Source organism: Limulus polyphemus, unplaced genomic scaffold (genome assembly GCF_000517525.1).
Source record: "Limulus polyphemus unplaced genomic scaffold, Limulus_polyphemus-2.1.2 Scaffold9262, whole genome shotgun sequence".
Lineage (NCBI taxonomy): Eukaryota > Metazoa > Arthropoda > Merostomata > Xiphosura > Limulidae > Limulus > Limulus polyphemus.
Window position 1 is genome coordinate 12,292 of NW_013674872.1, and position 12,987 is coordinate 25,278.

Sequence of the window (12,987 nt, forward strand, 5' to 3'; positions counted from 1 at the left end):
GTTGGTGATTGGTTTCATTTCTTCAGTTTAAGCTAACAATGTTAGTGATTGGTTTTCATTTCTTCAGTTTAAGCTAACAATGTTAGTGATTGGTTTTCCTTTCTTCAGTTTAAACTAACAATGTTGGTGATTGGTTTTCCTTTCTTCAGTTTAAACTAACAATGTTAGTGATTGGTTTTCCTTTCTTCAGTTTAAACTAACAATGTTGGTGATTGGTTTTCCTTTCTTCAGTTTAAACTAACAATGTTGGTGATTGGTTTTCATTTCTTCTGTTTAGACTAACGATGTTGGTTATTGGTTTTAATTTTGTAAGTTTAAAATAACGATGTTGGTTATTGGTTTTAATTTTGTAAGTTTAAAATAACGATGTTGGTTATTGGTTTTAATTTTGTAAGTTTAAAATAACAATGTTGGTGATTGGCTTTCACATATCAACTTGTGTCCCAAGAGTTTAGATTGGAGCTTGCGAATTGTACCTAGTATCGTGTTTCAACAGACAGTGTTATATCTGGTATATTTTAAGCTAATATCCATAATATTTTGTACTCTCGCAGTGTTTTGTTTTTTACGATAAAAACATTTGGTAAAGCAAAATGATAAGTCGTTTAGGTATGAAAACTAAGTGATCTATATAAGTCTCTATAAGAAAAGTTACTTTGTCTCTATAAGATAGACTTAGGCTTTTTACATGTATATAGAAAACCAAGTCGCCTGTAAACACGTAAGTTTGCTATAATAACAGCTAAGACACCTGTATAGTAAATGCCATGTCGCCTATAAGAACTGACTCGTCTATAAGATAAGCCATGTCGCCTATAAGAACTGACTCGTCTATATGATAAGCCATGTCGCCTATAAGAACTGACTCGTCTATAAGGATAAGCCATGTCGCCTATAAGAACTGACTCGTCTATAAGATAAGCCATGTCGCCTATAAGAACTGACTCGTCTATAAGATAAGCCATGCCACCTATAAGAACTGACTCGTCTATAAGATAAGCCATGCCACCTATAAGAACTGACTCGTCTATAAGATAAGTCATGTCGCCTATAAGATAAGCCATGTCGCCTATAAGAACTGACTCGTCTATAAGATAAGCCATGTCGCCTATAAGAACTGACTCCTTTATAAGATAAACCATGTCGCCTATAAGAACTCAGTCGTTTATAAGGACGAATTGGTCTACTGTAGGAAAAGCCATATCATCTGTAAGAGCTGAATCGTCTATAAAGACAATTTGGTCGTCTATAAGAAAAACCAAGTCGTCTATAAGAAAAGCCATATCGACTGTAAGAAAAATCATGTCGTCTATAAGAACTGAATTGTCTATAAGGACAACTTGGTCGTCTATAAGGACAACCTGGTCGTCTACAAGAAAAGACATATTGTCTATAAGGACAACCTGGTCGTCTATAGGAAAAGCCATATCGACTGTAAGAGCTGAATCGTCTATAAAGACAATTTGGTCGTCTATAAGAAAAACCAAGTCGTCTATAAGAAAAGCCATATCGACTGTAAGAAAAATCATGTCGTCTATAAGAACTGAATTGTCTATAAGGACAACTTGGTCGTCTACAAGAAAAGACATATTGTCTATAAGGGCAACTTGGTCGTTTGTAAGAAAGACATGTCATCTATAAGGATAACCTGGTCGTCTATAAGAAAAGACATGTCATCTATAAGGACAACCTGGTCGTCTATAAGAAAAGACATGTCGTCTACAAGGACAACCTTGTCATCTATAAGAAAAGACATGTCATCTATAAGGACAACCTGGTTGTCTATAAGAAAAGCCATGCCGCCTATATAAGAGCAGACTCTTCTGTGTTTATATTGATATATTAATCCTATAATGAAAGACTGTTTTTTTCTATTCGTGGATATTTTGCACTATGTTTAATTCTAGCCTGTCGTGTTTATTATTTTCTCAAACACGAAACTAGGTCTTTGTCAGATTTCCACACATTCTGGTGGGTTTTACTGATACAAGTGTCTCGCACTTCCTCGAACTATCAAAACACATTATTTATTGATTGAATATTGAATAACTAAAGAAGACTTTGTATCAGTGCAACACAAATATATTCGTTTTCTGTTGCTACAGAAACGGTGAATATTATACTACAACAAATCAATATAATTGTAAAAGTCTAGTGGGATTTTCGCATGTGGAGGTTTCGTTTGGTTTTTGTTAAGCACAAAGCTACATAATGAACTATCTGTGCTCGGCCCACTACGGTTATCGAAACCCGATCTTTAGCATCGTAAGCCTGCAGACTTGCCGGTGAGCCTTCATATTCTGATTAGTTAATGTCGCTAACTGTAACTCCACTTACACATTCTTATAGAAAAGCACACTACCCTTGTTACAAAACTTAAGTAAAAATATATTTACATTGTGATAAAGCTTTTACAGAATAGAATCTGTGAGTTTTGTTTTAATTATCCGTTATTTTCGGTGTTTACGAAACACTCTACAGGTGGCGCGTGTAAGTATTCTTTATTTGTTTGTTTTGAATTTCGTGCAAAGTTACACGAGGGCTATCTGCGCTAGCCGTCCATAATTTAGCAGTGTAAGACTAGAGGGAAGGCAGCTAGTCATCACCACCCACCACCAACTCTTGGGCGACTATTTCACCAACGAATAGTGGGATTGAACGTAACTTTATAATGCCCCCACGGCTGAAAGGGCGAGCAGGTTTGGTGGGACGGGGATTCGAACCCGCGACCCTCAGATTACGAGTCGAGCGCACTTGTAAGTAGCTTTCCAATGTTTTATTTTGATTAACCCGGCTTCAAGTACAACTGGTTTTTTTCATTGTGCGAAGATTTTATATTTTATAAAAATTGGTGATTGTAACATTGTATTTATCATGTTAACACCGTCTACTTTACATTGTGATTCTTAATAATAAGGAAGGCTAGTTAGTTATATCTGCTTACATGCAGGAGACTACCGATAGCACACTAATGTGTAGGAGACTACCAATTGTGCACCTTGATGTAAGTGATTCTAATGTGTAGGAGACTACAAATTATACACCTTGACGTAAGTGATTCTAATGTGTAGGAGACTACCAATTGTACACCTTGACGTAAGTGATTCTAATGTGTAGGAGACTACCAATTGCACACCTTGACGTAAGTAATTCTAATGTGTAGGAGACTACCAATTATACACCTTGATGTAAGTGATTCTAATGTGTAGGAGACTACCCATTGCACACCTTAACGTAAGTGATTCTAATGTGTAGTAGACTACTCATTTCACACCTTAACGTAAGTGATTCTAATGTGTAGGAGACTACTCATTTCACACCTTAACGTAAGTGATTGTAATGTGTTGGAGACTACTCATTTCACACCTTAACGTAAGTGATTCTAATGTGTAGGGGACAACCCATTACACACTTTGACGTAAGTGATTCTAATGTGTTGGAGACTATTCATTTCACACCTTAACGTAAGTGATTCTAATGTTTAGGGGACTACCCATTACACACTTTGACGTAAGTGATTCTAATGTGTAGGAGACTACCAATTGCACACTTTGACGTAAGTGATTCTAATGTGTTGGAGACTACTCATTTCACACCTTAACGTAAGTGATTCTAATGTGTAGGGGACTACTCATTTCACACTTTGACGCAAGTGATTCTAATGTGTAGGAGACTACCCATTGCACACTTTGACGTAAGTGGTTCTAATGTGTAGGAGACTACCCATTGCACACTTTGACGCAAGTGATTGTAAAATTTAGGAGGTTACCACAAGCAGATCTTACAAAAAGTTATTTTCAAGTATAAAATATCGTTAAAAGCAGACCTTGTGGCAAGTGGTTTCATAGTTTAGGTCAGTAAAAGTAAACTTTCTGAAAAATTATTCCAAAGTTTGGGAGATTGAATACAATGTGCATTTCAATGCGTGTGAAACATTGAAACCATTGAATACAATGTGTATTATAATTGATTCCAGTGCTTGGGATATTGAATACAATGTGTATTTCAATGCGTGTGAAACATTAAACCCATTGAATACAATGTGTATTTCAATGCGTGTGAAACATTGAAACCATTGAATACAATGTGTATTATTGAATACAATGTGTATTATAATTGATTCCAGTGCTTGGGATATTGAATACAATGTGTATTTCAATGCGTGTGAAACATTAAACCCATTGAATACAATGTGTATTTCAATGCGTGTGAAACATTAAAACCATTGAATACAATGTGTATTATAATTGATTCCAGTGCTTGGGATATTGAATACAATGTGTATTTCAATGCGTGTGAAACATTAAACCCATTGAATACAATGTGTATTTCAATGCGTGTGAAACATTAAAACCATTGAATACAACGTGTATTATAATTGATTCCACTGCTTGTGAGATTGGATATAATGTGTGTGTTACAATGTGTGTAAAAAACGTAAACAGCCCCAAGTGAAACATTTCTTTAGACATGAAACATGCCAAATATTGTGTTACTTCTTTGCAACTTTATTTTTTGTGAAAGGTAAAAGTTTATTTCCAATATAATTTATATTCTTGCTAGATGAACCTACAAGTAGTGAATTAGTCTTAATTTGTTTCGTCTCCCAGTGGTAGTTTCCATTCAAACTATTTGTATGTTTGGGAATGAAATCGTGGCTTGCAGTTCTAATATCTAAACAGGTCACTTCTATTTTCTAAGGAACCAAAGTGCAGCTTTCATGTTTCTTTTTTTTTCTTTCTGTTCTCAAAGAAAAGCCTGTATGAGGTATCCTATTGTGTTTGAGTTCCAATCAATATAATGCAGCGACCCCTACACAACGGTTTAGAGCATGACATGAAATATTCATTGTCTAAGCTGCTCTTCGTACATTCATGGCGTGACAACATGTGATCTTATGCTTCTGCTAAACGGTGTTCTCGGAGCCGAAAAGGCTGCTTGGACGTCATCGACTGGCGCGAAAAAAAAATTCTTAGAGTTTCATTAAAACCATGGAGTAACGAAGTGTCGGATCTGAAAACAATAATTTATCAAATTCTGAGTTGCTTTTCTCAACCGTGTTACAAAGTTAGCTTTTCCCGATATTTATTTTTTATTGCCTGGAGATTATTTCATCTGATAAGAACACAATTGTAGTTTTGATAAAGAATACAAAAACTACGTCATACGAAGCACGTGACTATTTTTGTAACCACAGCAACACTGTTCCTAACTTCTTGTTCAGTCGTGAACCCCAGGTTAGGCCTCTCCAGTTGAATCTTATTTCATTTAGCGGTATTAATTTATTTGTATACAAACTTAACATTCTGGTTTTTATAACGCAAATGACAGACAAAAAAAACAACCGTAGAATGGTTAATGGGTCGAAATGTTTAGTACTATTAAAAATAATAGAATAAAGAAACGGTACATAGGTGGCAGACTCCCCTTATTAAAGGCTTACCTCACGTTTCACGCCCCACCTATCGGAGAATCCCTTCACGTTTCTCTCGTTAAGCCTCTCCCGCTAAATGTCAGAGATCATAACACAATTTAGATTTAATATATCGCTAAGAACCGGGAAACTCCAACCAATAGGGTTGCGGCAAAGAACATGTTTTAACAAAAACTAACTAAATAACCCGGTAAGAAATGAATTCTGAACACGGGGAGGTACTTGTACTATACAGACTCTTCCTTGGATGTGGAGTGTGAAATCCTCCTCACGTGCCATTATTTTTTGTCGCGTTTGTTTCAAGAAAATTCTCAAGATATTTCAAGTTATTGATTATTTTCAGGAGTTTAGAAAATACTAATATTTCAAGACAATATTTGTTACTAACTGGAGTACCCGTAAATCCATGATTAATTTAATGTTAACTTAGGACATGAAAAGCTACTTCCCTTATAATAGGACATGAAAAGTTGCTTCCCTTATAATAGGACACGAAAAGTTGCTTCCCTTATAATAGGACATGAAAGGTTGCTTCCCTTATAATAGGACCTGAAAAGTTGCTTCCCTTATAATAGGACATGAAAAATTGCTTCCCTTATAATAGGACATGAAAAGTTGCTTCCCTTATAATAGGACACGAAAAGTTGCTTCCCTTATAATAGGACATGAAAAGTTGCTTCCCTTATAATAGGACACGAAAAGTTGCTTCCCTTATAATAGGACATGAAAGTTACTTCCCTTATAATAGGACACGAAAAGTTACTTCCCTTATAATAGGACATGAAAAGTTGCTTCCCTTATAATAGGACATGAAAAGTTGCTTCCCTTATATGTAATTGTTTTAAAACGCCCATAAAAACTGCAAAACACAAAATGTGAAAACGCAAATTTTCATGCATCTTTGCTTGGACCCAATGAACCTTCATACCAATTTGGGTGAAGATCCATCCACACTCTGCGAAGTAGTTACATGGACATACAACAGACAGTACTATTATATTTATATAGATATTGCTCAGAGCACCCCAACACTTAACTATAACTTGTAATAGATACCTTGTGTATCTTGATGTAGTTACTACGTATTAAATTAGATCGAGAATTTATATATATATACAACCAAAACTTGACATGAATACCAGATATAGCTTATCTATAAAATGACCCAACCTTGCTACTGTGTCGAATAATAAACGTCATCTCACCTCACCAGGTTTACTTCAAAATGGTCTCTGTTTCCAGCAGTGTTACGTTTACCAAATTTCTTGGTGTTACTCGCTACCACATGAACCGAGTTTAAAGAAAAACACTTCTTAGCTTTTAGGTTATGTATGTAGTTCATCGACGATCATTGAACATCTTGTTAAAACTGAATGTTCATTACGTGTCTGTGTAATGTTTGTTATGTCACATGTTTTGTTCTTGCCATTCAGGCATTAGGATCACCGACTGGGTTCCAGAGTGCAGCGAGAGAGCTGTTGGAGTGGTGCAGTGATACACGAGCTTTCCAGAAGGTATTCGAACACAATCTGATCAGCTGTCTAACGGTAAGTTGTTACACTAATTTCTTTCCAACACAATCTTACCAACTGTCTAATGATAAGTTGTTACAGTTCTGTCTTTCCAACACAATCTGATCAGCTGTCTAACGGTAAGTTGTTACACTAATTTCTTTCCAACACAATCTGACCAACTGTCTAATGGTAAGTTGTTACAGTTCTGTCTTTCCAACACAATCTGACCAACTTTCTAATGGTAAGTTGTTACAGTTCTGTTTAACATTGTTACATCTATATTTTGTATTGTATCTGATCAGCTAGCTGTCTAACAGATAGTTGTTACAGTTCTGTCTTTCCAACACAATCTGACCAACTGTCTAACGGTAAGTTGTTACAGTAATTTCTTTCCAACACAATCTGACCAACTGTCTAACGGGAAGTTGTTACAGTTCTGTCTTTCCAACACAATCTGATCAGCTGTCTAATAGATAGTTGTTACAGTTCTTTCTTTCCAACACAATCTGACCAGTTGTTACAGTTCTGTTTAACATTGTTACATCTATAGTTTGTATTGTATCTGATCAGCTAGCTGTCTAACTTCACGATATTACTTTTTTGTAATAGAACCTCATCAACTGTCTGCTTCACGTTTTTACATATTTATATTGAACAGAATAGGGCCAGGCGTGGCCTAGTGGTTAGCGTGCCAGACTGAGAATCTGAAAGTTCATGATTTGCGGCTTATTGCTGCAAAAACAGCAACAAAACAAACAAAAAATACCCGTGCTCTGCAAGTTAAAAATACATTTGAAGAGATCGTAGAAACATGCTGGTAAGCTTATCAGTAAATACATAGAAATATATACGATTGTTGTAGTTTTATTGTGTCACAATAATATCAATTTACATCAGTCGTCTAGCTCAGATGGAAAAATAAAACCAGTTTTGTATACCGGCTAGTGTTGTTGTTTCATTATGATTAGAGGGGAGAATGGGCAGAGAATGTGACAGGATGTTGGAAGAATTCATCTGGGAAGTTATTACCTTGAACCCAATAATTGGCTCCTATTCGCGACAAGTTATCTGGGGTGTTTGGCCTTTTCTTACGTTTTATAAACATGAAATACTTTTAACTTCTTGATCGTTGTATCTAAAACCAATAACATTTGTCTTCACTTTTGGAAAATCTCTCATCCACAAAGTGCTAAAATCTAACAGAGGCATTTGACCCAATATGCTTGTTTTTACAAAGTGCTAAAATCTAACAGAGGCATTTGACCCAATATGTTTGTTTTTACAAAGTGCTAAAATCTAACAGAGGCATTTGACCCAATATGCTTGTTTTTACAAAGTGCTAAAATCTAACAGAGGCACCTTCTAGTAGATGTAGTTTAGATAAACAGTAGTTCTATCCTAGTGTCAAACGGATGATTTATCGTAACACGGGATACCTTCTAGTAGATGTAGTTTAGATAAACAATAGTTCTATCCTAGTGTCAAACGGATGATCTATCGTGACACGGGATACCTTCTAGTAGATGTAGTTTAGATAAACAGTAGTTCTATCCTAGTGTCAAACGGATGATTTATCGTGACACGGGATACCTTCTAGTAGATGTAGTTTAGATAAACAGTAGTTCTATCCTTGTGTCAAACGGATGATCTATCGTGACACGGGAGACCTTCTAGTAGATGTAGTTTGGATAGTGAACATTCTCATTTTCCAAAGTTTTAGCTCTAATACTATTTGTAATTTTCCCTAATAAAGATTACGTCAACATGACTACGTCTTCGTTTAGTCTAGAAACAAAAAAGCTTATTAAAAGATACAAACTTTTTAGTCGTTTTTCTAAAGACGTCTGTAATTTTAAGTTTGGCCTTAAACAATAGCCTACAGCGAACATTTTGTGTACCTCAGCGTGAAGAATCCCTTGTTTGAACTCACCGCTTGTTTTCACGAGCTAACCACCTTTTTTTTTTGTCTTTTTAAAACTACATCTGAAACGAATCAGTATTTTCCGAACTGTATTCGAGCGTGTGTAATCACGAAACCGCTTCTGCGCTGTTAAATCTGATAGAAGTGCAACTTAATAGAAGCCCATTCTATTAATGTACAGATTTATTTTCTTTTCCACCATATGTATGATTTTAAAGATAATTTGTGAAGTAGAGACCTAATGTATTCTTTGATTGGTCGCACCTTCTGCTTTTATGTAACAGTGGGTTTGGAGAGAGCTGTGAAGTAGAGACCTAATATATTCCTTGATTGGTTGCACCTTCTGCTTTTATGTAACAGTGGGTTTGGAGAGAGTTGTGAAGTAGAGACCTAATGCATTCCTTGATTGGTCGCACCTTCTGGTTTTATGTAACAGTGGGTTTGGAGAGAGCTGTTGGTTTGGTTGTTGTATGATGAATTAAAAAAAACTCACACGTATTTTATTAATGTCTCATCATTCCATTTCTTGCTGTCATGGTTGGATATGCTGGGAACGTTGTCTTAGTCCCAGCATTGAAACCGTTCTGATTCAATTATATCATAAAAGTTACTGCAATGGAACCACCAGCAAGCATGTGCTGTACGATGATGTTCCTTTGATGACGTATCATCAATTAATATAGAAAACTTAACAGTAATGACGGGGGTTCAAGTATAACAGTTGTTATAACACTTAGAAGTTTGACTTCCGAAACATGAAATACTTAGTTACATATAATCTACAAGATTCCACACTGTGCTGCATGTTAACTGTATGTTTCAACTACAAAAATATCTGCTCATTGCCGACCCACCCGGAACTGCTATTCCAATAACTGCACTGTCAGCTTAAGCTTGAGATGCTATGGCTATGCTGTTGGTTAGCTTGAAGTTGGATAGCGTCGGACAGAATGTACTCAATGTCTTCGAGTATCCCAAGATGTGGTTCGTTGTTTATTACATATATTTCAACTTATTGGCCATTTCCATAACTGTTGGTGAAGTACAACGTCAGAAGAAAACGGTTTTCTCACCTTATTGGCCCTTTGTAAATCAAGGAACACTAGATAGATGTCCAGCTACTGTTGTGTGTACTTGTCACACGTTAACTTCGTCAAGCCCTGTACAACATCAAAACTGTGCCCTTCATGGGTCAGTATAGATTTTGTTTGCAAACCTACAATCGTCTACTATAAAAACGAAGTGCTCCATTTTGTTCCTTTCTTGTCCAAGAAAAGACAAAATTTGAAAGACGTGTTACTGGTATCAGCATTGGTGGTTACACAAATCTCTCCGTCATGCGAAATGGCCCATTAACAAGTCAGAGATATCATGATGAAATAGTGCTTCCGTGTATTTGTTCATATACAGGTTTAATAGCTGAAGATTTCCATTTCACGCTTCACTGAGCCCAAATTAGTGGACAGTTCGCTAGAAAAGTGTATTCGTCGCATAGAATGGTCATCGTTTTCTCACTGATCTTAATCCTACAGAACATGCGTGAGGCGCGTGAAGATGACATGTTGCTGAACGGCCACATCCTCTAGAGACAGTGGAACAACAGGAAAAGACACTCGAAGAAGAACGCAGAGTTCAATATGGACTGCTTGATCATCTCATCAGTTCTTGTTTGTTTGTTTGTTATGGATTTCGCGCAAAGCTACACATATCCCTTTACTGTACACTACAATCTGGAGATTTTGGATCCGGTAACACAACGTCCTCTATATATACGTGTTGTTTTTAATTTTTATGTTCATACGTTATCTGTAACTTTCAGTTTTATTAGAAGGAGCTGAGAGTTGTCCTGTTTTAAGTACATTTTACTGACCCATGAGAGTTGTCCTGTTTTAAGTACCTTTCACTGACCCATGAGAGTTGTCCTGTTTTAAGTACATTTTACTGACCCATGAGAGTTGTCCTGTTTTAAGTACATTTTACTGACCCATGAGAGTTGTCCTGTTTTAAGTACCTTTTACTGACCCATGAGAGTTGTCCTGTTTTAAGTATATTTTACTGACCCATGAGAGTTGTCCTGTTTTAAGTACATTTTCACTGACCCATTTCGTAAGTTCTACTGATCCTCTGCATCGTTAACTTTCAACTGACCCACTACATTAATAAATTTTATTGACTCACTCCATGAGTAAATTTTACTGACCCACTTCATCAATATGTTTTACTGGCTCACTCCATGGGTATATTTTACTGACCCACTTCATCAGTAAATTTTACTGGCTTGCTACATCGTTAAATTTTACTGTCCCACTTCATCAATATGTTTTACTGGCTTGCTACATCGTTAAATTTTACTGTCCCACTTCATCAATATGTTTTACTGGCTCACTCCATGGGTACATTTTACTGACCCACTTCATCAATATGTTTTACTGGCTCACTCCATGGGTACATTTTACTGACCCACTTCATCAATATATTTTACTGGCTCACTCCATGGGTAAATTTTACTGTCCCACTTCATCAATATGTTTTACTGGCTTGCTACATCGTTAAATTTTACTGACTCACTCCATGGGTACATTTTACTGACCCACTTCATCAATATATTTTACTGGCTCACTCCATGGGTACATTTTACTGACCCACTTCATCAATATATTTTACTGACTCACTCCATGGGTAAATTTTACTGACCCACTTCATCAATATATTTTACTGGCTCCCTCCATGGGTACATTTTACTGAACCACTTCATTAATATATTTTACTGGCTCACTCCATGGGTACATTTTACTAACCCACTTCATCAATATATTTTACTAGCTCGCTACATCCTTAAATTTTACTGTCCTACTTCATCAGTAAATGTTAGTGGCTCACTCCATGGGTAAATTTTACTGACCCACTTCATCAATATGTTTTACTGGCTTGCTACATCGTTAAATTTTACTGTCCCACTATATCGGTAAATTTTACTAGCTCCATCAGTAAGTAATAAATGTAATTCTTAAATACGTCACAACATTGTGTTTGTTGAGGGTCTGTCTGTCTTCTGTGGTTTGAACTTTGCTCTTTCGATTATTTTAAAATACAAAAAATTCGATTTTATGAGTTTGATCTTTTTTTTTCTTCAGGTGGTTAACAAGGTAGCTGCCCAGCAGGGGTTTGATCTTGACCTCGGTTACCGGTTATTGGCTGTCTGTGCTGCACAACGAGACAAATTCTCCCTGAGATCAGCATGTAAGTTTTATTTGATTGTCTCTACATTTAATGTTTTAAGTTACGTGACAGTCATCACGTATGTTCTGTCTCAATTTCTTTTTGGTGCCAATATTTGTCTCCAAAGCAAAAACGTAATTTTATTTATAGCTGGTTTAAGTTCACATTTCGAACTTAATATATGACTGATGGAGTCCACCGATGGTAAGACGGTAAGTTTACGGACTTACAACGCCAGAGACCAGGGTTCGATTCGATACAACAAATAGCCTAAAAAACAAACAAGTAAAAGGCTGAATGATTTAGATAGAGTCTTCATGATGAACAAACAAAATTGAAATAAGCAGTACCTGCCAAGTAAACGTGACATTTGTAAAGAAAGTCTCGGAGGACTGATCGAGAAAAATAACACATCCAAGAATTTCCACGAGGCCACGCAGCTGCTCCCCATTTCATCTTTTTTCATCATGACCTAAGGTTGTTTGGCAGAAATAGTCTTTATTGCTTACTCGCTATGGATCAAGCAGAATGTGTTTGCATATTTAATGAGATTAAATGCAAGTTTTTTAAATATTTCAAAATATTCAAGCAAAAGTATTCAAGTCTAAAAACTAAATCTACGTTTTGTTAGAAATATTGGGATCTCTGCTTATTCTAGGGTGGGTTAGGAAATACTGGGATCTCTGCTTATTCTAGGGTGGTTAGGAAGTACTGGGATCTCTGCCTGTTCTAGGATGGATTGAGAAATACTGGGATCTCTGCTTATTCTAGGGTGGGTTAGGAAATACTGGGATCTCTGCTTATTCTAGGGTGGGTTAGGAAATACTGGGATCTCTGCTTATTCTAGGATGGGTTGAGAAATACTGGGATCCCTGCTTATTCTAGATGAATTGGGAAAT

General features: G+C 36.3%; 1 protein-coding gene across 1 annotated transcript in view; it reads left to right on the plus strand.

Annotated features, from left to right (window-relative positions):
- Positions 1-12,167, plus strand: part of LOC111083363 (zinc finger MIZ domain-containing protein 1-like) — a gene marked incomplete at its 3' end in the record, with an annotated part of 23,558 nt that extends 11,391 nt beyond the window's left edge. Inside the window, exons 2-3 of the mRNA XM_022379859.1 lie at positions 6,868-6,981; positions 12,004-12,167. Of these exons, the coding sequence (XP_022235567.1) occupies positions 6,868-6,981; positions 12,004-12,167 (278 nt within the window). The remainder of the gene's footprint in view (positions 1-6,867; positions 6,982-12,003) is intronic.
- Between the last annotated feature and the right edge of the window lie 820 nt (positions 12,168-12,987).